At 40.7% G+C, this 27,247-nt stretch overlaps 1 protein-coding gene across 2 annotated transcripts; it reads left to right on the top strand.

Moving 5' to 3' along the window:
• Nucleotides 1-1,275: 1,275 nt before the first annotated feature.
• Nucleotides 1,276-21,251, top strand: CHST10 (carbohydrate sulfotransferase 10). 2 transcript variants are annotated; one of them, XM_048493461.1, is made up of 7 exons: nucleotides 1,276-1,870; nucleotides 4,369-4,490; nucleotides 8,331-8,466; nucleotides 11,125-11,222; nucleotides 14,183-14,417; nucleotides 15,709-15,814; nucleotides 17,455-21,251. In XM_048493461.1, exons 3-7 carry the CDS (start codon nucleotides 8,367-8,369, stop codon nucleotides 17,990-17,992), a joined length of 1,077 nt encoding a protein of 358 aa, XP_048349418.1. In that variant the 5' UTR covers nucleotides 1,276-1,870; nucleotides 4,369-4,490; nucleotides 8,331-8,366; the 3' UTR covers nucleotides 17,993-21,251. The 2 variants fall into 2 exon arrangements, with proteins under 2 accessions (XP_048349418.1, XP_048349417.1); XM_048493460.1 differs by lacking the exon at nucleotides 4,369-4,490.
• The last annotated feature ends 5,996 nt before the right edge of the window (nucleotides 21,252-27,247 follow it).

The following is a 27,247-nucleotide window of genomic DNA, read 5'->3' as shown; positions in this document are numbered from 1 at the left end:
TGTAACTACTACTAAATCATACACTACAGATACTTCATCAACTATAATTCCCAGCAAAATACTCTTTAGAGTAAAGGATAGTCAGAGTGAGGTCATACATTTTACTTCACTAGAAGTGATCTAATTAAAATTGCAACTGTTAGACAGGTTAATACAGGAACCCTTTAAATTTCCTGAGTCTGGGCATTTAAGGCCTTATAAATGTACTCAGCCCACAAACAAACCCACAATCAGTGAAGTTATTTCAAAATATGTACCTGCTACTTGGTTCCCCAACTGAAGTTTCTGAACTTCCTTGAAAACCAGCCTGACATAGAGCTAGAAAGCACATTTAACTTCTTAAGAAAGGTATGCCAACCAAAACTGGTTAAAGGTGCTACAGCTGAGATCTGAACATCTATCTGTGTAGACAAATCTAAGTGTCTCCAAATGGAGGACCAACTCCACCTAGGTCAAATTTTAAGCCTTGTCCAACCTCCCTTTTCTGCCAACCACACAGGCAGACAGAACAAGGTCAGCTGCATTATCATTTGCAACTATATTACATTGTTCCAGTGATTATTATGGATTTACAATAGCACAATATGTGGGTGAAACCAAAATTCACAGTGATCTGCAACTTCTTAATTTCCGGACCTATGCTAGTATTTGATTTGGATGATAAGAAGCCCTGGCTAGCCTGGAAACCATAACTTCATTGATCAGAGAGTCCTCCAGCTCTAGTGATGTGTGTGTCTTTGTAGGAACCGCAGCCACACATGGTTGGAGAGTGTGCTATCAATATGCTACTATAGCAATCAATCGCAGTTGGCTTGGCTTGGATAACCTAGTCGCAGATGATCAATATAGTTCAGTAGCAATATTCAGCAGCGGTTTTTGAGGCCGAGAAAACATTTAACTCTCCTATGTAATAAACCCAAATTGGGCCCTTCTGCAGTGTTGACAGAGAGTGAAAGAGATGTGCTGGGGATCAAGCTGCAAGTCTTCCAACATTTCCAATAGTCTTTGGTGAGGAGTACTTCTAGGGTGATAGGTAAACAACTTGTTTCAGAGTAAGAATCTCGCTCATGAGTATTGACTTCCAACACAATCCTCCTTTCCCAACCAGCTTCCAAAAGGGGCCTGTCAAAGTGACATGAGTTGCAAACTGAAAGCAATCCTAAAAAATATCTCCCTGCACATAACACACACTCCACTTGGGGCGTGAACCTGACTGATCGAGAGGCACTTACTTTAAAGGTGCTATCTGAACTAGAACAGCCAGGGCTTGTGGCGCCCTGCGTTTCCGGGAGAGAGCTCGGGCTGCGGGGGATAAGGATTTTTGGGGAGGTGTCCTTCTTGCGCCCCTGTTGGCTCCGAGGTGCTCCAGCGCTTGGGAGGCGGCGCTCGCCCTCCTGGCGCGCTGCGTGAGCGCCGGGCAATCTCCTCCTTCCCTGCCCGCCTCTTTCGTTACCCGTCGCTAGTCCGTGCAGGCAGGGCGGGTGAGCAGCGGGGAGATGGAGCCGGAGGCCACCGGGGTTCGCGCTGGGCCGGGCGTCGAGGACAGCGGAAGCTGAGGAGCGACGGCAGAGAGGCACAAAGGCGATGTGAAGGGGCTGCATCTCCTGCCCGTCGCCTTCCCTCTTCCTCACGGTGCACCGGAGGCCTGATGCATGGGGCGGACGCGGCGCCGGGTTGCTGAGCAACTGTGGCCCGGGGAAGAGGCTTCGCTGCGCAGCCTTTTCCTCCTTGGCGGTGGCGAGAGGGCCTTCCGCGCCGCCGCCGCCGCGCCCAGGACCCCCTCAGGGAGGGGTGGATGCGGACAGACCAGCCTTGGCCCCGTGGAGACTCTCCCCCTCCAGAGGGGCTTGCTCACGTCGCTTGTTTCGGAGTAAGTATCTCGCTCTCCAGGCTGCTTGTTAAGGGGAGAGAGTCAGTGGAGAACGGTGTTAAAAAGACTTTGTTTCATTTCCCTGCTTAAAGCATAACAATATTGCGACCGGAGAAGCGCGTTTTATGTAGCAAAGGGCATGCAGACTTTATTTCTCGGGTGACCTGTGTGCATTGAACATGCATGCATTTTGCTGGTAGAACTGCGTGCAAAAAGGATGCACATCGGGTAACTTCAAAGGGAGGGGGGGTGTCAAACGTGTCTGGGATGACTCAGGAAGGCAATCTTGAGGGAGGGTTTGCAGAAACGTCAACTGAGGGTCCTGCAGTAGGGGCTAAGACAGTTCCCAACATGGGGAATTGCTAAGAAAACAATTCAAGAATAAAAGTGCAAGTGTCAAAATGTCATTTTGCACATCTGTGGTATTGCACGTTTGCTGTTCTTGCAGTGTGCCATTCTGTTCCCTCCTTTGACAAGGGCTGCTAAAATTATCCAGGAGTAAGAACAATTTGCATATAAAGTTGGATTTTATTTTATAGAGAAATAGTGAAAAGCAAGAATAGAAATATTTTCCCTCACACCTTAGTGCCAGTATTTAAGCACCTCAGTCAAACTGATTGACAGTGAGTTCAGAACAGATAAAAGGAAATATTTCACATACTGTGTAATTATCTTTTGGATTTATTTCTACTAGATAATGGTATTGGCTGCTAGCCAGATCGTTTTAAAAAGAGCTAGACAAATTAATAGAGGAAGGATCTATCACATAGTAATTACCTGTAGCAGCTAAATGGAAATTCCTTGTTAGGGAGCAAAATATGTCTTTAGTGCTAAGTGGTGGGGAATGGACAACAACAGGGTTGCCTGTTGTCACTATGCACTGTTTATAAACTGTGAAACATATTGGTTTAGACCAGGAGTGAAACCTTTATGATCCAGTGATCAGACAATGTGGTGGGCACAACCACAAAATGGCTGTTGTGGGTGGTAGAGCTGTACACATAGCCAGGGCAAGTTCATGTGGCAAGGAGCGGGGGGCAATTTTAAAATATTCTGGGAAAGAGAACGGAGAGAAAAAAGCCAACACTCCTGGTAGCTTCCACCCAATCAACATCTGCACAGCCAATCAGCTCTCCATAGGCCAATCAGAAGCTGTGCTGAGCAAAAGCTCCACCTGGCTCTGCCCACTTTCTGAAACACTGGTAGGCCCCACATTGGGGCCCTCCAGTTTAGACCAACTTTTGTTGTGATCCAGCGAGACAGTTCTTATGCATGTGCTGTTGTCTCATATTCAGGAGGATGCCTTCTATTTCAAAGCAAAAATTGATTTTAGGAGTCTTCTCACCCTAGAAGCACTCCTCACCATAGACTATTGGAAATGTTGGAAGATCTGCAACTTGATTCTCTTTCACTCTCAGTCAACACTACAGAAGGGCCCAATTCAGGTTGACTGTTACATAGGAGAGTTTAAACATTTTCTTGGTCTCAAAAGCCCTGAGCTGATATTTGCTTTGTTGGGAGGCATCACGCAGATGCCGTGATTCCATTTGAACCTGGATCATTTCATAGCTTGTTACAGAAAAGAAAACATGCTGGAAATTCATTCACAGCGGATTCTTGCCTTCAGTAGATGGCATTTAAGGAAGCCTTCACCATAGGGGTGGTGGAGTGGGCTAAAATCCCGGGCGCAAGTTCCCTACATCCCATGAGGGAACATGTTCATTTCCCTGTGCCCCCCCCCCCAATTCACCAGGAAGTAAAGTCGGCTTAATTGTCAGCTACATAGGCCCGGGGGGGGGGGGGGAGATAAGTGGCCCATGTTTCCACTGCTGCTGGAAAAAACCTGTGTTGCTTTAAAATTAAGCTCTTTTTACTTCCTGGCGAGCTGCAGCCAGAAGGAGACTGGGTACGGGGACAAGGCCAGAGAAGGAGCATCCTCCCTGGTGGATCCCCACCCCCAGTCTCCTCCTGACTGTAGCTCACTCACCTGAAAGTAATGAAAGCTTCATTTTTAAGGTCCATTTTAATTTGAACACAAGAGCAGCGGCAGGGTTAGGGAAATATAGGCGACATTGCCCCCACTACTCTGCCAAAGCTCTTTCCCCCTCTTTCTCTCTCTACCTTCCATTCTTCCCACAATGAGAGAATGTGTGTCTGACTGTCTGGCTTCCCTTCCCTCCTTTCTAGCGGATGTTGCTTGATATCCCCCGAATCTGCTGCCCCATTGCAGTGGAGTCTGGGCAGAGAACGGGGGATGCAATTTCATTGCTTGCCCCAGGGTGCCATGTTCTATAGTTATGCCCCTGGCCTTCACTCAGTTCTCATTTGTAAAATAGGAATAGTGGTGTGTGAGAGCTGGTGTGGTATAGTGGTTAGAGCAGGGGTACTCAAGCTTTTGTAATAGGCAGGTAGCTTTAGAATTTTGAGACGCAGTGGCCGGTGAGTGGTAAGCAGCACCCCAATGGCTTCCACAGAACCAAACCTATAATGGCTTGCAGGAAGTTGAGCCAAATCAAGAATGGCTGCCTCAGGAGACAAAACCAAACACAGTACCTTCTTCCTTGCTTTGCAAAAAAAAAAAAAAAAGGAGAAGGAGAATAAAAATACATAAAGTCCAGAGGTGAGTAAGGGCTGGTAAAAAGAAGGAAAGCCTGAAGGGGGTGGGGTAGAGCAACAAACCCAGCTGCTTAGTAGTCTTCTTGATCCTCCAGTGGCTACAGCTGTGGAATAACCTTTCATTTGAAAGAAGGCAGTCAATAACAAGCCCTGCCTTATAGTGGCACTTTCTGAATAGCTCAGTGGGCATCATTGAGACATCTGTGCTAGACTTTTGGACTAGGATCCTGGAGACATAGGTTCACAATCCCTACTTTGCCACAAAAGCTTACTGAATGACCTTGCACTGTCACACATGCTTAGCCTAACCTTTCTGTTGTGAGATAAAATGGAAGAGAGAAAAGTGGTATAAGCTGTTTTGGGTCTCCATTGGGAAGAAAGTTAGGGTATCAGTGTAGTAAGTAATAATGAGGTTCTCCTGAAAAGGCTGAGCAACACATTTAATAAAGCTACATAAAATGGAACCTGTGAGGATAATGTGTTGAACTACAAAGGCTGAATTCAGTTCCAAGCGAATGTATAGAACAGCCTCAGCTAAGTGACTGTTATCAGCAGTTAAAGTGGAAGAAAATAATTGTCCATAAAAGCAGAACTTGAATGAACTGAACTCGCAAATGAATGCTTAGAACTGAGATTTCATTCCAGGGGAAATTTTGTTTACAGGAATGAGTGTCAGTGCCTCAGTTTTCTTGTGGCCACCTAAAGGCTTAATCTTTTGCAAACCAAATGAAGAAATCTCATTGTTCAAACCATGGGTAAGCATATTGTGAGGTTTTAGTGGAATAAAGTGAAAGAAATAAAATATTTTCACTAAACTGTGAGGGTTTTCCAAATGGAACAGTCAGTGGTGATCATCCTCTTCACTGCTTGTCCGCAAGTACCTTTGTTTTAATGCTTCAACTTCAGATTCACATCTGTAGTGGAAGTATTTTAATTATTTTACTATGTGTATCTTTTTTAAAAAGGATTTTTATTGATATTTTGGATCGATATGTTTACATGTATCTTACAACCTTTTATTACATCTTTAATATCATTTTACCCCCATTTTTTCCCTCCCCCCATATTTTTCTTCTCTTCTTCAAATGTGCAGCAGCAGGTTCATTCTTTCAACTCTTCTTTTCCATTTATCTTCTGTAATTCCAACTTCAGTCAACCAGTCTGTGAATTCCATCCAAATCATCATCATGTCCATTTGTTTTTCTTGCCATATCTGGTTTCTTGACATTATTCCAAATATTTCTAATTGTATTTGTTCCCGTACATATTCCAGCCATTTCTGTATTGTCCATATTTTCTTATCTTTCCATCCCAACGCTATTACAGCATGAACTGCTCTTATCATTATTTTAAACAATGACCTCTGTCTTTGTTCTATTTCTTTATTATCAATTATTCCTAGAAGTAATAGGTCTACATTTATCCTTAATCGTACTTTTACATATTTTTCTATATACGGCAAGACATGTTTCCACATTTGTTTAACCTCTTTACATTCCATCCACATATGAAGATATATAGCATTTTTATCCCCACAGTGCCAGCACTTTGGACTGAGTCCTTTTATCATATATGCCAATTGTTTCGGGGTTTACTATGTGTATCGATTAATGAGGAAAGCATTACCTGTGGTGGAGAGAAAATTATCTCAGGAACAATCCCTGCTGTTCTGGGAGTGCACATTTTAAAAATGGCAAAGGTTTCTTTCCTATTAACATTGCCGGGATAATGTTCCTGTAAGAAGGAATCATGTCATGCTACTGTTGCTAAATTACTTACTGGTCCACTAGCTGTCAGCTTCTGTTGTTCTTTCCTTAAGATTGCCTGCTTGGTATCTACCAGAAGCCTGCCTTTCTTGTCAATAGTAGTTCACCTTACCTTTCTGTAGAATGCACTGCCTGTAGACATTTTTAGGAGGTGCTGTAAGGCTGTTTTATTTCTTTTAATGGAGTTTTGCTGCAGGCACTTTCTGGGGAGATTTTTTGTGTGTGTGTTTAGAATTGTAAGCTACTTTGAGCTGCAAGGGAATGGAAGGATGTATTTGTAAGTTTGGGAGACTTAGGACTGCTGCTGATCTGTATCTCTATCTCCCCTCCATCCCAATTTCCCTATAATGTGTAGTTGAACAGAATGCCCTATCCCTGCTCCTCATGCGTTGGGAGCATGTTCTAGGCGAAATCATGTGAGCTCTGCGCACTGTGCTCATCCGGATCTTGTGAAGAAGAGGAGACAGAAGAGACAAATCTGGCTAGACCCATAATTCCTTCACATCCTTGTTCCAGGATATTGTGGGATTGTGTCATGGGAAACTTAAGCGTGAACTGATGCTTTGACCCATGCCAAATGTCTTTCTAGTCACAGGTGCTGGAAAGTCACAGAAATTATGTTTTATACATTTGTGTCCTGATGGTTTCAGAATCCCATGTGAGCCCAAGGGCAGAAGTGTTGCTGGGTCATATCACTGGAAAGAAAACATTTCTTGAAGTGAAATTGGTGATGTATTTTTTAAACTCAACAAAGAAACATGGCATGTTACGTGACATTCTGGTGGTCTTACTCTTGGCAATCTTCTTATCTTCTAGAGTAATTCTATTGACTAAAGAATAGTATAAGATATGGTATAAGATATAAATAATGTTCAAGGCCATAAATTTAAAGACAGACCACTAGTCTTCTCTCTTTTGCCTTTCTCCTGCTAGAGAGAGCTGAACAGCAACTTCTCATTTCACACAGTTTGCACTGTTTTTACAATATTTTGTGCAGCAAACCTGTAAAATGTGAGTGATATCTGGAAACTTCAGTGGTACATATACATACATCCTCTGCTCTTTATTTACTGTAGAAAGCATAAGTACATAACCAGTGTGCATGCAGCATACCCTTTTGCTGTTTAAATAATGGAACTGCCCTAACTTGTCTAACTGGGATTGTATTGGCAGGGTTGAGAGCAATGAATTGTTTTCTAAGTTGAATATAATTCTAAAATGACTAAAATCCAATTGTGTGTGTTTCATTGTAAGGAATGTTGTGTAAAGCTACTGTGAACAGTTTGTTTTGTTAGAGTATCATGTATGCAGGAACACAGTAGGCTGTTCTTCTTTAGCTACGACTGGCAATCGGATTTCAAAAATTTGAGAAAATTCAGAGTCTGTATTTTTGTGATTCTGATTGGTCATGATTTTCAAACATGGACAAATGTGATTCTCAGAGGTGTGGACAAAAAGTGTTTTGGCATGTTGAAGTTTACCTGGTTTGTTGCTGCATGAACCTTTGTAGATTACTGCATATAAAACATCATGTACTTGATGCATCAATTCTATGAGGGACCCGTTCTGAGAAAAAGGGGCTGGCCAAAGGCCGTCTAGAAAAGTTCATGTCTTAGGGGGGATTTGAACCCAGGATTTCCCCATCACAGTTCAGCACTCACAATGGCTTTTTCAGCTATTGTGTGCTGTTTTCTGATGGTGCCCTTTTTTGGTGCTGGCACAGTTGATCTTTGGTTGTTGTGGGTTTTCCGGGCTGTGTTAATCTTTGTTCTGTGCAGTGTCCTGTTTGTTTGAATAGATTTGCCTCATGCATTAAAATTCACCTTTGGAGAATAAATGTTTTCACTGTGTCTCTGTATAAGGGATTCCATTATCCTAGTCAGATAAGATCAACCTCTTTGAAGATAATAGCAAAAATATTAACAATGTCTGTAGATTAGGTAGTTTAAAGTCTGTACTTTCATCTTATTGCAAGTGACTACAATAAAAAGGTATATTTCACTCGCTGTACAAGGAATGCTTTATCATAAATTAGGAAAATATTTCATATATGTATATTTGTGGCTTTTTAAAAACAGGAACCAATAAAAGTTATATGGCTCACATCTGACATCATGCACCATCGGTGGCTGCTGCTAGCTGCATGCTTTTGGGTAATATTCATGTTCATGGTTGCAAGCAAGTTCATCACATTGACCTTCAAAGACCCTGATGGTAAGTTTAACTTATTTTAATTGTTGCCACCAATGCAGGTTATGAAGAATGTTGGCAGCGTATGTCCAGAGTCCTTGTTGATAAGTTTGCTTGCTGTGTTCAAAAGATTAAAGGAATTGAATTGTGTACACTTTCACTTATAAATCATATGATAAAAAAGACCTGAATCCTATTGATATGCATGTTCAAAAAACCCCACCCCCTTTACAGTCATTTAACTAGTTCAGCATAAAATATAATCATTTGTCCCTGGAAGTGATGTCATGGCCTGTGCAATGCTTTTTAAAAAATTCTCGCATCACTGCTTTTCAACAGGCGAGGCACTAAGGGCTGCTAGGGGAAGAAGGTATCCTGCCTTATTGGAAGATCAGACAAGCCTAATTATCTCACTGCGGCACAGTAGTTAAAGCAAACTTTAAAATAACTGTTGTCACTCTTCTGGACTTAAATCTCAAAAATTATTGAGGGAGGTCTGAGAGAAGTTACTTGCACTGCATTGCACTAAAGTCTTGGTACTCTTGAGTGTCGATTCAGGTGTTGTCTTGGTACTCAGGTGCAGGGTAAGTGGTGCATATGCAGTCATGACTGAATATCTACATGGAACAGTATATTCCATACCATATACAATTCAGAAAGAGGCGGTAATTCCTCTGTATGTGAAATAAACATTGGCTTGGATCAACAAGACAGTTTCTGGGGGTAGAATGTAATATGGAATGTATCACGTTCTTACCTACCTCTTTGTCAGGCAGCCCAAAATATCCCAAGGTGCTGCTTCAAGAGGTTCCCTGTTCCTTAGGAGCTGTATTTGGAGGGCATTTTATCCCACAGCAGGGAGGAGAGGAAAGCAAGTCATACTCCAGGGGATCCAAACCATTATTACTCCCTAATATAGCAGACCACCTATGTCATGTTAGACAGTCGTATAATAGGTTTGTTTTAAATGGAGAGGTGTAAGCTCTAAGTGTGAGAATTTTTGGTATGGTTTGTGGAAACAATTAGCCCTCAGTCAGAGCAAGAGCCTGTTGAAAGAAATGAACCATACTACAAGAAGCATTTGAGACAATATGTATTATTAACATCATGATTATTTTGTGCAGAATTCTGCAGGATCTTTCAAATAGTTAATAATCTTATATTAACTGATTATACTTGAAAGAGAAAATCTGGTAATGTGGGAAAAATCAGTAATTGCTAGACGTAACCTCAGGTGAAATTTAGTTCTGTTGACGTTTTCTATATTATTAGAGACATGAAATGATGTATCAATTATGTTCACCACAAAAATTAGAATAATCACGATTTGACAGCAGATGACTTATTTTTCAATTAATTCTGTAATCAGTAGCAAAATTAAAACATAATGTACTTTTTTTTGTACTCAGCATATAGATATTTTTAATGCCCACTGAAACAAAATGTGATTAAGATGATTCATTAAGACCCCCCCCCCCCCCCCCCCCCGGCAGTTTTAACCAAATAAATAAATCTTCTGAGATTTTCAGACGGTAAAAAATATTCTAGTATTTCTCACTGGAAATGTTTTAAATGATAATAATCTAGTATCAAGTCAGCTGTGCAAGATGCGTAAATCTTTCCCTAAAGCCACAAAATAAAATTAATTTGTAGTGATGTCTAGAAATATTTACATTTTCTGCATGCACAGTACTATCAAATAAAGAGAGAGTACAATTGTAGGAAGGTACAGTAATTTTTTTGGAGATATCAAGGTTCTCTAATTTTCCCTGCCACATTCGTTTAGTGTTTTCAGTTTTGCTATGCTTTCCAAACACATGATTTGCATGATTTTTTGTAGCTCTTCAGGTTAAACCCAGAAAACTTCCAAACTAGCCCCAAGAGGTGTGACCAGTTTTCTTGAAACAGATTCATGCATGACTATTGTGAGTCCCCTAGGGCCATGGTGGTGAACCTTTGGCACTCCAGATGTTATGGACTACAATTCCCATCAGCCCCTGCCAATTCCCATCAGCCCCTGCCAGCATGGCCAATTGCATGACTATTGTGAGTCCCCTAGGGCCATGGTGGCGAACTTTTGGCACTCCAGATGTTATGGACTACAATTCCCATCAGCCCCTGCCAGCAATTGGCCATGCTGGCAGAGGCTGATGGGAATTGTAGTCCATAACATCTGGAGTGCCAAAGGTTCACCACCTCTGCCCTAGGGATATGGTAAAGGATGAATTCCAAGCCACATGAATATTTGATACACTTGAAAAAAGTGTTTTTAAAGCATAACTGCTTTCCAAAGGATGTGTAGCCATTTGAAGCCATTTGGTTATTTTAAATAAATATGTTTTCCCATGAACGAGTAGTCCTGTCTGCTGTTGTCTCACTTGGCTGAACCAGAAAGTGTGTGTTTTGGTGATAGCTTGATTTAGTTTGAGATAAGGGAAGAAGCTGTAATTGAGACATTTGTTTGAACATCACCTCAGCCCCCAACTCGACTAGGCTCTCCATTATACATTATACCAATTTGCCACAGTAATGCCAAAGAAATATATTCTTCTGGTTGAAACAGTTTTCTGCAAAAAGACTTTTGAGAATTAGGGTAACTGTAGACTCAATGAAAATGTTACTAGATTTTCAAAAAATTGCTGTCTTTCCTTCAAAGATTCTCTTTTCTCCCTTCTTATTCAGCATATGGTGCTAGGCAAGAGCCATTAATACCGACAGCTATCACTGAAGTACAGAAAATTCAAGTGATAAAAGAGAAGAGTTCACTTGGAGAATTTCAGGTATGTGTTGGATGCAGAGCAGAAATTAAAAAATGATGACTTGGGACATGGCAGCACTGGCAGTCCTTATGACATTTTTATTTCCACAGGATATATACGTTTTTTTTCTTTTTGAGTGGGGGAATAATCCAAGAAGTCAATTACCACTGGAATTTATTTATTTATTTATTTTGGTATTCATTGGGAATGAATGTGATTATGGTCTAATTTTATAGTATTTTGGACAATGATTTGTGCATTAAGAATGAACTTTTTAAAAAATCTTGGAATGACTAACACTGCAACTTTATTCTTAAACTGAATTTGATTAAGGGAGGAAGAATTACCAGAGATATAAGAACTGCCTTGCCATCTAACTCCACGATCTTCACCCCCTTTGGTTGTGACCCCCACATTGGTCAGTGTCCCACCTCCTGGGTTACAATCTTTTATAGTGTGGTCATTCTTTGGAATGATGTGCTGTTAGTATTCATCTGTAAAGAGCAAGAATGTCACACTTCCTACCCTTCTCTGCGTGTGTGCGGAGAAGGACAGCAGGACAACAAAATCGGGTGGAGGGTAATTCCTTTTGAGCCTTGGCAATTTTAAAGACTTCAGCTTCTACTCTTCTCTGCTTCATGACCATGATGTCATGTGACTTCTTGTCCTGTGCTTGCAGCTTATTGGGTCCTGACCCATGTATTGCCACTGCACAGATTATCTAATCACAATATGAGACTGGTAAGACATTGTCTTAACACTTATATTTCTAATGGTATGATTTTTCCATTTGAGTGGTTTAAGTTTAGATATCTATTTAAATAAATTTCAGAAATGTTGAATTCCTAAATTGTAGAGTGCAAGGAGGTGTATCTAACAGCTCCGTTCTAACACTTGTGTCTTATAGGCATGTTTAAATTGCAGTGACTTAAAATAACTGTGCTTACAGTGCAGTGCTATGCAGAATTATTTCAGCCCAAAGACTGTTGAAGTGAATGTGCTTAGATTGGCGTAACCCTGTGAGGAGTGTACTGTTAGAATGACAACTTATTTGAGAGAATTGTTGCAAACATAGCTTGTCTCCAGCTCCACAGATGGCATCATTTTGCTAACTGTATTGCACATTTCACCCACTCCCAAAATAAATAGGTGTAAGAAGCTTAATGGGAAAATAAAGCAGTTTAGCACCACTGTGAATTAGGTCATCGCTTACTTTAGATAGTCATCTTGAGTTCAAATCACGTCAGCCAAATCATGTCAAATCACGTCAACCCCACATTCCTCAGCTATGTACCATAATGCAGGCAAGCTATAAGACGTTTTTCCTAGCAGCTTATCAGCTGAACTTTTGAACCCAAGCAATTTTACCTTCTAAGGACTAATCACTGGAACGGTCCCAGTGTTTTTTCCCCTTTGTGTTCTAATACCCTACATTATCAGGATATGTCCTGTAGAATCTTTTTCTCTCTCAACTTTTAAAGCTGGTTCTTCATTATTCAGGCACCATCAACAGAAATATTACATAAAAGTTACAAGATGGGAAGTTGCATTAATGGGATGTTTTGTATAAAACTCTGACAGTATAAAACCTGAAATGTATAAAACCAAAGAAGCCAGTGAGTTTTTAGAATATCTAGATAAGGACAACTATCAAAATTACTTTCTTTGAACTATCAAATGCATCTGCATACTAGAGCTTCAGAGCCTGCTGTGGTAAGGACAGGACAGGCCTTGTATCATTGGACTTCTTCAGCTGTTTTTGCTGGCAAATGCTAACCTGAAAGGAGGGAAATAACTGCAGCCCAGATATTGCTTGGTAGGCAGTAGTATTTGCCTGAGTCACAACTGCAAAGCAAACTGAGTCATGGATTGCTTGCAAAGGCCTTCATCTTATCTGGTATTAAAATTTAAAGCCAAATAAGAAAAGAAGTGTACTACTGATTCTGAAATCTTGTAGCTTCAAATCCAAGTCCTGCCACTTGTGGGCTACTGTTATTCCATAACAGACATGCAGTATTTTTTTTTATGAATTAACTGTTCTATCATAAAAGTATTTTCTAGCTCTGGCATTTATATCTAATTTTAACAAAAGTTAAGAGTGCAGATCAGAAGATTGGGCACTGAGTCCAGGACCAGCATAGATAAGGATTTTGCTACACACCAGGGAGAACTCACGGGTTTGCAGGAAAATTTGAGATGTTCAAAACATTTTTTTAAAATCCTAAAATAGTGACAACTTTAGTTTTTTTTTTTTTAAAAAAACCCTAATACTGACAGTTAGGACTCACAAGGTCACCAGTGGTATTACAACCAGACATAAAAAAAAAGTAGTAGCCAGAAATGTGGAAAAAGGAAAAAGATATATCAGCATCAGCAAAGTTTGGGGGTTGGTACAAGGCACCCGTGATGGAGGCAGACGGGGAATGAAGGAAATAGCAGCAGTGAGGCTGTGGTTTTCTGGAGGAGAGAAGGCACAGCAGTGGGGTAGAGAGGAAATGAAGTCTTGCAGTAGAGAGCTGGGGCCAAAGCACACAGGGCCGGTTACTGATTACCAGTGTAGCCCTCTTGTTTTCCTTTTCACCATGATAAACTGGTGGCAATAATGGGTATTTTGAATCTGAAAGATTATCCTGCGATTTTAATTCCTGTCTCCCCCATAAACTTGCTAGCTCAGTGCTGAAAGTGCAATGTGTTTTCAGCTCTAAACCCCCGCCAACTCTTTCCTCTATTCAGTTGATCTGGGAAGGCTTGAAACTGAAACTGCACCTGGCACGGTTTCTTCAGCATTGAAACAGCTGTTTCAAAATATCTAACAAGAGTAAAATTATACTAGAGATACAACAGAGATAGGTAACTTTGTTTTCATATAGAAGATAGAAAATCTGTGTGTAGGGAGAGATAATATCTTTTAAAGATGTAAATTGAGAAGTAAATTGCTTCCTTTGACTTCCATTTTCTTTTTTCTCAATTTTTATTCTAAGACGATAGGAAGAGGTCTGTCTGAAGACCATCAACATCAACCTCTGATCCATGTGGAAAGGCTTGAACTTCTCAGGAATATGTGCCAAGATATGTCACTGAGAAACCTCACCCATAATACTGTTTCGAAGTTTGTTTTGGACCGAATATTCGTGTGTGACAAGCACAAGATTCTGTTCTGTCAAACTCCCAAAGTTGGCAATACTCAATGGAAGAAAGTCTTGATTGTTTTAAATGGTACCAGCAAATTTTTTTAAGTTTTGAAGTGTATTTGAAACTCTGCAGTCTTCAAAGTGGAAAAAAAATCAATTGCTTTGTAGACTGTTTTATTTCCATCATTTTATTACTTGCATTTTATATTCTGTCTTTTCTTAAAGAAAAAAGCTAGTGTGGTCTAGTGGTTAAGAGAGGCAGACTCTAATCTGGAGAACCGAGTTTCATTCCACACCCCTCCACATGGCCTGCCACAGTTCTCTCAGAACTCTCTCAGAACTCTCACAAGGTTTCTGTTGGGGGGGAAGGAAGGAAAGGTGATTATAAGCCACTTCGAGACTCTTTAAAACTAGAGAAAAGTGAGGCATAAAAACAGGATTTCAGTACTAATTGTTCGACTTAGATAATCTGGGCCAATAAATAACTTGGCATATTGTAGATTTACTACTTTGGTTGTTAAAGCAAATAATGAACTGAGTTTTAAACAGATTGTCTGAACTGAAGCTAGTACAGCAAAAGTTAAATGGTCAATTTATGCCAAGCTGGATGGTCCCACCAGTTTGTTCAGGCAACAGCGCAATATATAGCAATATATCATTCTTCAGCATTACAGCCTTTTAAAATGAAAGTGAACAAAATATAGTTTAAACAGTGAAAGAGGTTTCAGTGTTGTGCTGGTTTAATAAACAGGTTAGCTTAAGCAATGAGACAATGGACAAGGTTGTGGTAGGTGTTGGAGACTATGTGATTTAAACGAGGAACCTCAATATCTGCGGTTTACACTAGTCTTGGTCTCCTGAGTAACCTAAAATCCCTTTGCTTTGGCATAAGACTTAGAGGAGAACAGGAAGACATTTGATTTTGATTAGGAGAAAGGAAGCCTCTAGATTGGCCAGACCAGATATAAATAATAGAAGACAGACCTCTTAAATTTTTCAAAACAGTACCCTTTGTCTGCTACAATTCAGACTGACTTTTCTGGCTAAAACTACCAGTTAGTGAGCTCTGGAATGGATAACATAGTCTGCCGTTCCAGATTCTGGTATGGGAGCTAGCTTCAGGCTGGCCCGGACAGTGGACAACTGATAGAAAAGAGGCCACATATGAATTCTGATTCTCTCTTTTGTATAGAATCTTAAAAGGAAGTTAGGGGACTTGTTAGAATTATGAGGAACTCGGGGTATTGTCTTAAAATCTTTTCTTTCCACACTTGGTATAGAAATAAGCAATCATATTATTGCCAATAATATAGAACAGAGAATGTAGAAACATTAGACAATGGGATATAAAAATACTTTCTGCTTTATTTCCATAGGAGCTTTTTCTTCCATAGAAGAAATCCCAGAGAGCATCGTGCATGATCATGAGAAGAATGGTCTGCCACGCTTATCTTCCTTCAGTGACTCTGAAATTGAGAAAAGGTAAGCATGACAAAGGGACTTATTTTGAAAAGTGAGATGGTCAAAAATAATTGGTACTTGAGAGCCTTTTGAAATGCAACTTAAAATAGTTTTATTAGTCTCTTTTTGTGGGTTTTAAAAGTCAGGTTAGCAGGTCTTCATAACAGGAAATGTAGACTGTAACAGAATAACAGAACAAAGAAGTTTGAGATGGTTACGTTCAAGTGATATATTTATACTTCCAAATTTTCTACTGAGAGTGCTTCCTCATGCCAGTCACTGGTTTATTGCTTCCTCATGCCAGTCACTGGTTTATTCTTGTACACATAAACTTAAGTTGCTTTCATTTTCACAATGGTTCTTTAGTTGTAGGAGTTAGGAACATTAACATACTTCCCCAGTTTCTCTCTCAAACTGGTTTGGGATCCCTTGATTCACAAGAAATATTTCCCATTAAACTCTAAGGAATCACTTATAAACCTTAGCACTGTTTCCCCTATATAACTGGCTATGGATCCTGTCCTGATCCAAACCCCCAAAATGCTTTCCTTTTCTCTCTTGAGGAGAATCTCCCTACCAGACAACTTGCACCTAACCCGGCTGTTTCCAAACTCTGTCAGTCAACTGTCAGCTTTCTAACTTCCACTCTCATAATTCTATTCGAATGCACTGACAATCATGGGGAACTCACTGTAAATCACTGGGACAACTCCTTGGAATCAGTTGTCCATCACAGTAAACAATGGCTTGAAATAATGTTAAGTTGGTGCTTGAACTAGATAGGCGTTTAGTTTTGAAAAAACAGACTCAACCAAATGAACTTTTATACTTAGTGCTGTCAAATTGGACATCCAAGCTTTGTTTTTAAAAGCTTAACATTTCTGAACTAATTATTTGGGAAGCCATGTTCTGGGACTTCGCAAGCAGGGGACATGCCACATGGACCCTTCCAGAAGCACTTGTTGGGAAAGTCACAAAGAATATTCCTGCTGCTCTACTGAGCACTAACTAGGAGGGAAGGGGTCATGGCACCCTCACTGGAGGACATTCATGGTGGCAGGGAAGCTCCACAGCTACAACACGGTGCAAGTACCCAGATACTAAGTGGTTTTCAGAACTCTCTGCAGACACAGTTGTGTCATATATCACTGTTGTAAAAGTTAAACATTATTTGATTTGCTTACCTTTTAAAGTTTGGGTGGTTTGCAATTCCTAGGTCTGGTTCACATATACAGGTGTACCATGCGATTTCACCTTGCTTGATTATAGAATATGTAATGGATTGCGGGTGAATCCATGTACCTGATTCCAGTGAAGAGTGTGGTTATGTGAGGCTCATTCCGCACATGCGGAATAATGCACTTTCAAACTGCTTTCAATGCTCTTTGAAGCTGTGCGGAATGGCAAAATCCACTTGCAAACAGTTGTGAAAGTGGTTTGAAAACGCATTATTTTGCATGTGCGGAAGGGGCCCGAGAGTATATGAATGTTCTTTCTGTCTTGTTTTCTTGAACAGAACCAAACCAAACCACTGTTTGATGCTGTAGTGATTGATTTACAAAATATGCACGTGTTTAATAGGCATTATCTTTGGAGAATATCTAGTAGGTAGCAGGGTTTTTTTCAACTGCATTTAAATCTGTTTTCTCTTTCCTCTTTAGGTTGAAATTGTACTTCAAATTCTTTATTGTAAGAGATCCATTTGAGAGGCTTATTTCTGCATTTAAGGACAAGTTTGTCCACAATCCTCGATTTGAACCTTGGTATAGACATGAAATTGCACCTGGCATAATTCGAAAATATAGAAAGAATCGCACTAAAACCCGAGGGCTGCAGTTTGAGGACTTTGTGCGTTACTTGGGTGACCCAAATCATCGATGGCTGGATCTACAATTTGGAGACCATATAATTCATTGGGTAACCTATGTAGAACTTTGTGCTCCTTGTGAAATCACATACAGTGCTGTTGGACATCATGAAACACTGGAAGAAGATGCACCATACATTCTGAAGAAGGCAGGAATAGATCATCTGGTGTCATATCCCACAATTCCACCAGGCATAACAGTATACAACAAAACCAAGGTGGAGCACTATTTCTCAGGAGTTAGCAAGAGAGACATACGACGCCTTTATGCCCGCTTTGAAGGAGACTTTAAGCTTTTTGGCTATCAAAAGCCAGATTTCCTACTAAACTGACACCCTGAAACTGTGAATATAATGTTAAATAAAACTGTACAGATAATCTTCTGCAATCTTGAGATGTCCCATTGGGTTTCAGAAATTATTCCATATTTCTGTTGAACATTTAGGATCAACTTGAACTATGAATTGTTAGCTACTGAAAATAGTTTTAATATATGACACTGCAATATGTTATGAACAGAATATATGAAGAGTTCCTCTTTCCCTTGCCAAATAGAGGATGGACCAATAACTTATATTAAACATTTGGATGTGAAGGCATTATAAAGAACATTTAGAAAGGGTAGTAGTTTTTCTCTAAAGACATGACTAAATACATGATTATGAAACTGTGAGGTCAACCATGGACCAAAAAAGAAAAAAAAAGTTTTATACCAGAAGAATCAGATTCTACTCTGGGCTTTTAAAGGTCTTTTTTTCTTGGTTCTTACCAAATCTTGTAATGGCTATTATTTGCTGTTCGTTCAGGCCATAAAGTTGTGCATTTCAGCCAATAATATCTGAGAGCATCTGAGATCGTGGAACATGTATCCCACTTAAAAAGAGAATATTGAGAACATTTTAGAATGCAAGATTTTTTTTAATTTGCAAAATTTACTTTAACATCCCATATTTGTTCTTCATTTTGCCCAGGAATGATAAACCTGCGTGTTTTATCATGGGTTGTTTTCCTAATGGTGCTGGCTATCCTAATAATCAGCTAAGCCATGAAAATACGTATGTGTTTCACAGATCCAGCCAAAGGGGGTTGCCAAATCCACCAGTGGAGGTGGGCAGGGCTGCGCCAGTGAATCTACAGCTGTTGAATGCATCGCAAGAGCACCATGCCAGAGTTCCTGAGTCCCCACCACCAATAGTGCAGCAGGCGCAGTTCTTAGGTGTGACCAGGGGAGGAGCTGACAGCTATTGCCTCTGCTATGCCAGTACCTGGGATTTTGGACGTATACCTCCTTTTTGGTGGCGTAAGTTCATTAAGCCCAATGAGGGCTTTCCAGTGGTGGTGGGGGCTTTTTGTGTTTTTTGCCTCCCCATGCCTCCAGAAAGCCCTCTTGGGAACAACAGGGCAGAACCCTCATGCTGTATCTGGGCACCCAACCCTTTGTATGGGGCTGTATGAGTTGTCATAATACATTAGTTCAATCCTCCACTCAAATGCAGTGTTCTGTTTGCTGGGACTGGTTTTCTATTTGAGAAATACCATGCAATAGGGACAGTGAGCCTACGTGCTCATCACCTTTGTATGCACAGTATCAACATATAAAAAAAGATTTACACATAATCATTATGATACTTACCTTATTGAAAAGGGTGGAATCCCTACAGACACAGTCATATATATTCCAGGCACATTATGAGCAGGGATAGTGCACCTACTGTTCCATTGTGTTCTTGATATTTTGAACATTAAAAGTACAGATTATCCCTTGCAGTATCGCTTCAAATAGAAGAAAACCCAAGTCTGGATGTTTAAAAAAAATACCATAGTTTTTACAAGTGGATTTTCTCCAATGTAAGATCATCTTCCAGATAATGCAGCAAATGAGTAATTGGACATTTTGGACTAGATGTTTCAGGAACATTATCTCTGCATAAGTTTTAACGACAGAACTAAATGCCCAGTAAAATAGCAGTAAATTCTAATTTGTGCATGTGATGTTCTTGTTGGACCAAGGACAACTTTTTTGTGTGTTCACCAGCAATAAAAACCTCCTGTTGGATCATCTTTGCTCCAGTGTGTTTCCAGGAGGAGAAAGAATGGTTGCAATTTACGTTCTATTGAGCCAAAGCTTGCTTTTGGACAACCCTCTTGGGATTGGTCATAAAGGTTGGAGCATTATTATAGTTGTGTCTTACTTTTCTTGACCAGAAGTAGTCAAAATGGCAATCTGGCCACAGTGTAATTCTCAAAGATTTGTTTTATATTTCTAAACTTGAAAAAATAATCCATGCCAAAACTGCTGCTTCTCACAAAAAGAAGTCTGTGTGAGCCAGAAATTCCTCTAAGTTCATTCTACACTAAATGAAGTATTGGGTAGATATGGGAAAACTCTGGAATGTAACATCACCTGGTTGAAAATTGAGAATGGTTTGTTTTTGAATGCTCCTAAGCCTGTTTCTAAAGAAAAGTGTGCATGTAATAGACTCATCCTCTAGTTTCCCTTTATGAATCTGTGAAGCTACCTTATACCAGATTGTATCCAACCATATCGTTCCAAAGACCTTAGGACACTTACGTTTTTGGGGAAAGGGTGTGGTGATTTCTACCAGTTCATGCTGTAGATCCCTATGTAGTCTCCTGTGTGACTCTAAAGGGTTTCTGGAACGCTGAGAGGAAAACATAGGGTGGGGAGCGGGAGAGGGGGCTTGGTGGGATGCGATAATCAGAGGAAATTTCTGCCTCTCCATCCAAAAACATGTGGCCATAAAGTCTTCCACATTTTTGGTAGGTCATAGAATTGGATGATTGTTTTGTCTATACTAACTTGCAGTTGCTTTCCAGAGTCTCAGTCTGGGAAGGACCTTTCTGGATACTAACTAGTTGAGATTCTTAAATTAGAGAAACCTGGGATTAAGCCTGGGACTTCTGTGTAAAGTGTGTGGGTCACCCACCCACCACAGCCCCTGCCATTTAGGGGAATAAGGAATACCCCAAAATAGTACTTCCATGCTCCCATGCATGTATGTGTTTCCTGAAGTGTTTCATTCCAGATTCTCATACCTCATTCCGCATAACATATAGAATTACTCTGATTTATCTAATGGAGAATCGTTGAGGGATGTTTCTCATGCAGCCGTGTATTTCATGGGTGCTCCTTCTCTGCCAGAAAACCACAAGTGCATTGTCATATCTGTGTGCTTCTGATTTTTCCCCATGCAGAAGGAACATCTCTGGAAGGCAGTCATTACACATGAAGCCGCCTTTAATGATTTCTTAATGAGAGATTTGTCCAAGGAGGCAAAGCTCAAAGTGCTCTTGTGATTCCTTTTTTGTGGGGGGTGGGGGGTCGTACAATATTTTCAGTCCAGTATGTCTTAACTGATACTTAAAGCTCAGTTATTTTTATACAAAGTGTTAGAAAAGTATATTGTTTAATGTATTTCAGGACTAATGAGCTGATCCAGTTACCTCTCTGCTAAATTAAAATGTAATAATGTGAGAAATGTATAGCAAATTAAGGCCTTAAAAGCTAATTCTAATAAAGAAAAGTCAATTTCCCCTCTTCCCCACTTTCTCTGAAGTAATTGCCCATAATACAGTTTTTGTGTGTTCTTGGTATGTAGTCTAGAATATGATCAGATGGATCTCATAATAGGCCTCGTAAGATTTGGGGGATGGGGGTGCTCTTTACTGCAATCAAGTTCTTACATCTTTTAATAGAGTTTAGTGTGGAGGTAAGATAATTGGGATGTATTGGTTTCCAGTTCTCAGCAAACCAATCCCGAGCATCTGGCATCTGTGGTCATACACAAAGTTCTGTCATGCTGCTAGTACTTTCAGAGCAGAAGGATGGCAGAAAAGGATAAAGGTCCTCATGGAGTTCGATTCACACATACCGAGCCCATACATGCAGACTTTTTGCATGGCTACTGGGCACATAGCTGATCACTGAGATAGGCTCAAAAATGACATCTTCTGTGGGATTTTTGCTCTCATTTCATGGAGGTGATGCTGTTTCTTACAAAACCAACAAAACTATATTATAGTTTACCCCAGCATTACTTCCATGCACATGGCAGGAAGATGGTGGGCTTGCTTGCTTGCTTTTCCCCCCTATTACCCATCTCCCCCACCCTACCCTGAAGGCAGTGTAGAGTCCCAGGGTCATTTGAAATTGAGGCCCATGATATGAGGGCAGTAAAGTATGGCCGTTAAACAACAGTTTTTCAAACTTGACCAAGCAACAACCCACACAGAAAGTTGTATGTCATCATTGCAAGGGCTGTAAAAATGGTTATCTCATTCTGTCAGTAGGTGCAATAGAACTCTAGTTTCAGATAGTAGAAGCAGTCGTGGCTAAAATATTTGTCTTCCAAAGCTCACTTGCTACAGTGTTCCTATGAGTATTTATTTGTTTAAGAAATTTTATGCTATGTCTCCAAGGTTCTGCTTGACATAGTAAGCAGATTATCTTGAGTGAAATAACTCAAAGGGAAAAAATATCCTTGCTGGAATAGAACAATGTACAAGTGGAAATTTGGAAAAATTGGTAAGCCACATTGAGACTTAAAAAGGAGAAAGCATTAAAGAGCAATGTTGGGGAAATAACATGTCAGTTTAGCTAAGTGTACCCCTTTTTTTAAAAAAACAACCCACTGTCGTCTTAGTCTTTTAAAATATTATTCCAGGCAGGTGAAAATTTCATCTCCATATGAATCCTGTGAATAAAACTGTCAGAGAATCATATCTTATGTCAACAATTATTCTATTGTTCAACTATTTTTAACCACAAAGCCAGTAGCAGTTTTGAACCATTTGAACCAATGCAAGATATTTATGAAGAATGACACAGTAGGAATTAGTTGATGCTGTTGGTAAAACTTGCTTCTTAGGATCAGTTTCATTTTTCACAAGGTAAAGGAAGAACACTCCTACCAATTAACAAGGAGTTGAAATCTCAGTCTGCTTATTGCTTGCAGTGCAATACCAGCCTGGACATATCATTGGGCAATTGCTCAGTGCATAGAACAGGTTGCTGATTCACCAAGTCTGAAGAATTTCTTGGACAAGCTGAGTTGCTGCTTTGCATTCCACCCAGTGAGTCACACCCAAATTACATCCTTTCAGTCTGGAAAGCAGTGTGCATGACCGACAGATCACGTTTGGTGTTTTCAGGAAGTGAAAAGAAATTCTAGGTGGCAATGTCTTCCTTAAAAGGATGTTTCTTTTGCTAAGTTTTTCCCACATACCCCCTGATCAGGGGAAAAGCAAAGTAGCAAAAGAAGCCATGTTTCTATGGAGAGGGAAGGTTTGTTTAAAAAAGCCCTGCAAATCTAACAACAGTAAGTCAGTTCTTCCTTGATAGAATAACTATTTGTGAAGGAATGTTTTTTACAGACACAACTAAAGTGCTGTGGCACATACATGGTATGTGTATGTATGTGTAAAGTGCTATCAAGTCATAGACAACTTATGGTAACTCTACAAAGGGTCAGTCAAGGCAAGTGAAAACCAGAGCTGGTTTGTCAAATACAGATGCGCATCTGGATAGTCCTTTCCATCTTCATCATAAAGCTTAGCTGGACTTCACTGAACTGTCTGGATCCCCTCTGTCCAATACAGATAGGAATGAATTTGCTGATACCGGAATAATAATGTTTTCTTACAGTTAGTTCCCCACGATGAGTAGCCAATGAGTCGCCAATGCCTTGTTCACAAAACACATTTATTTTCTCTCAGGTCACAAAATCCTTATGATTGCATTGATAGTTTGACTGCAATTTAAAGGAAACTCTATTTTGAGTGGTTTTGCATCTGTGTGTCTGGCTGTATTCAGCATGGCCAGGCCAATAGCTATTGATGCAATAATGCAGTTGTCACAATTACTGCAAGCCACTTTGAACAATGAGAAAAGGTGGGGAGCAAATGTTTTTTTAAAATAAATAAAATAAAATTATTGGCATGTTGGGAGTAGATGTGCCTCCAGAGTTGCCAAGAGACATCCTGCTTTTCAAACAAAGATTCTCTTTTTACCCTATTCCTAAAAGCCAACCAAAAATCACATTTCAGAAATCAGGTGACTTTTCCAGCTCTATTGGTTTCCATGGTGTCCAGGGTTCCAGGAATTTTGTCCCAATAATCATTCCCACTTGATGGCCCCATGTGACCCACATTCATCACTGAAAGATGAAGTGTCTCTTAAAATCAGGTACACTTCCAGTGTGCTGGCAGTCTTTAGTCCTGTCCTGTTGGGATCATTCATCATGTTAGCATGTTGGTTTTTCTCCATCTCTTCACAGATCTTTTCAACATGCTTGTCCATCTTACGTGCCTGTTAGGTCTTGTCTGTGGAGCAGGTGCATTCTATATGTGTGTGAGAATGTGATGCAGTATAGTTATACAAATAGCCTAGCCTCAAGATATGCAACCCAAATGTACAGTGGTACCTCGAAAATCGATGATAATCCATCTGGAAATTATTGGCAATTTTTAAAAACGGTGTATTTGGAGGTATGCTGTTTGCACATGCATGAACGCTGTTTGCGCACGCATAATGGTGTTTCCGTACCCTCAGTGGCCGCTGAAAATCGAGGCGGCTGACGATTTTAGAGGGTGGAAATCGGCACGTGGCAATTGTCGATTTCTGAAATTCACGATTGTTGAAGGCACCGATTTTCGAGGTACCACTGTAAAATGATTGATCTTAGCAGCTTTAGTTATATAAAATGTAAAATAATTGCTGTTTGTAGCTTCAGCACTATACATTCTGGCCCCGCTACTCTGTAATTTACTGCAACTCTCTTTGGCCGTTTCTGCACGGCCGTAAGGGCGCCTCCACGCCGGCAAGAATTCCGCCGGCGTGAAGGCGGAGGCCGTTCGCATGCAAGCATGCGGACGGCCTCTGGAGAGGCTGGCAGACTTGAACGGCGGCTCGCATGGGGACGCCTCTTCTCCGTCCGACTCACCTTGTCTATCATAAGTGGTAAATACCACGGCGCGTGAAGCCCATGCAGCACCCCTTCCCGTCCGACTCACCTTGTCCTCGCCGTGATAAGCCTGCTGACGTCGAAGCCCATGCGCCCTCCGACCTCCGGGGGGAATTCGGAGGACAGCGTGGTGGCGTCGACGGACTGCTGACAACCGTGGCTGAGGACAAGGTGAATGGCGAAGGCTTTCAGCGTGTTCTGGCGGTGCTGTTAGCAGCACGCCATCGCGAATTTCACGCTGTTGAGAAAAACAACCCTTTAAAGTTGTTTTTCAGGGAGTAACGCCGCCCTGGGGAGAGGAGCAGAGTCGAGGTCGGCTGCTGCTGCATTGCGCTTAACACTGCCTGTAGCGGAGAATGGCTCCCCTGGGGCCGGCGTATTTCCCGTCCCCAAGAACACCATTAATGGGCGATCTTGGAAGCTGACGGGCCTTTGTGTTTTCAGAGGTGGGTATTAAAATAAAATAGTGGGCAAGTTAGAACCTGACTTTTGGAGTTTGGGGCTGTAGGTAAAAGATGAGGAGGATGGATAGAGAGTCAGAAGGGGATATTTTTCATTCTCTTTGCAGTCATTATGCTGATCTTAATCCCTCCCTGCAGCAGATGGGTAACAGTCCCACATAGAGACCCTGATGGCAGCAGCGCACCTATGCCAGCATATCTCCAGAAACACTGGCACTGCTTATAAATGCATTGGTTTAACTCAGAGATGTGCTGTTGCAATGCTCAATTGTTGTCGCTCTGTAAAATCTTTTATGACATCCTCCAAAACAATTCCTAGAAAGTTGGAAAACACAGCAAATGAATGTGAAGAACTTCTTAATGTGAAGAACTGTTAAAAGAGATCTACAGAAAACATATAGAGAGCCAGAAACCGGAGGCAAAACCGTCTAAGACCAGTACAAAAGTTCTCTTTCTTCTGAGAAGTATTCGTGGTGCTGATAAGACAAAAAGCAATGAACTGACAAATGGTTTTATTTCTGTCCACATCACCTAGAGCTTCTTTTAAAAAACATGCTACGTTCTAGCAGAGTACAATTTAACAGTAATGGATAGAATACTTGATTTTCAGGCTCCAGGTCTATGATTAAAAATGCTGCATCCTTATTAACTACTGAAATTCCCCCTTGGCCCATTGTTCCCTCTTCTCTGTTCTTGTAATGTTTTGAAGATCACATTCAACTTTCTATACTCCAGCAAGGCTATCCAATGAGAGACAACAGCTAACAATTAACTAATACATTGCTAGCTGCCACCAAACAACTAAGAAATGCTATACAGAGGGACCACATCCTGCCACTGAGATCCTATGAAATTTAGAAAGAAAGAAGTTGTAGCAAAGGTTGAGGGTGGCACATAGGCAGGGATGCTCATCAGTTCAGTTCGCATCCTGCTTCACAGTAGTGATCATGAGAACCGAAGATCGTGTTCAATGCCCAATTGCTCCCAAACTGCCTGAATGTGGCACAAAGCTGCAGCTGTGCATGGGCAGTTATGTACTTTGTTGTAGCTGCCATCCTTACCCACAATACCTGCTGTTGTCGCCAACTGAAAGGCATTGTTTTTTTTAATTGACATTTACAGTGGAGATTTCCTATTTTGGTATATGTGTGCCTTAATATAGCATAATTCAATATCTGTGCATAGCTCCAAAACTGTTTGGTTGAACCTGGGTGACAAATCTTGCAACTGGTTCTTACAAACATAATAGATGCTACTGACTGCACAGACACAAAAAGTATGCAAAATATCCCATCTCATGTGTGTAAAGGATATACCTGACTGCAGAGATGCACTTAGGGGGTGAACTACAATCGATTCTGAGCTGAACTAGAATGTCAATTAAGTGATCTGATCATGATCTGGGATGATATGTGCCTTCTTCTCCAGGACCTGACATTTATTCTGAACAAATACAGATACACAAGTGTGGTTTATGTACCATGATATAATCTAATTCACATGTGCCAAGCTGCTCATCAGGGCTGGATTTAGAGGGGGGGGGGTGCCCCAGGTGACAGGCAGAGTGGGAGTGATTGTATGAAATGGGAGAGGCTCAGTTGCCCAGAATAGACTGCTTGACCTGCAAACCCCCCCCCCCCCTATTTTCCCCAATTAGGCAGTAGCTAAAATGTTTTTTAATTAATGTGGAATGCTGCAAACTACTTTGCTCTTAACTGGAAAGTGGGACAGGATTTCATTGCATAATTTTGTTAAAGGAACAGATTGTTTAAAATAGGGCAAGGAAGTTCCATGTGTGGGAGGAACTGCATCATCAGCTGACTAACATTTACAGAAATTCTTGCCTTCATAAAAGTAGACAAACCAGGAAGCTTAATCTCTGGTGCATCTGCAGACGATATATCTTTCACTTTCCCGGCAATAGTCTGAAACATTCTGTTAAGACTTTCCAAGCAGATTAAAAAATAAACTATAGACAAAATGTAATTAAAAGGTTTAACATAGTAGAAAACCTTTGAGATGACAATGTTGTAAGACTTTTTTCACACAAAAGCTTCAGTAAAAATGGTGATTATGGTTCACTATGACACAGTGTATTTGAAATGACCACTTGTGTAAAATAAACGATGTTCAACAGAGCAGT

The sequence above is a fragment of the Sphaerodactylus townsendi genome, linkage group LG04, assembly GCF_021028975.2.
Source record: "Sphaerodactylus townsendi isolate TG3544 linkage group LG04, MPM_Stown_v2.3, whole genome shotgun sequence".
NCBI lineage: Eukaryota > Metazoa > Chordata > Lepidosauria > Squamata > Sphaerodactylidae > Sphaerodactylus > Sphaerodactylus townsendi.
The sequence above is the reverse complement of the archived record's forward strand: the minus strand, read 5'-3'. Positions and strand labels throughout refer to the sequence as shown.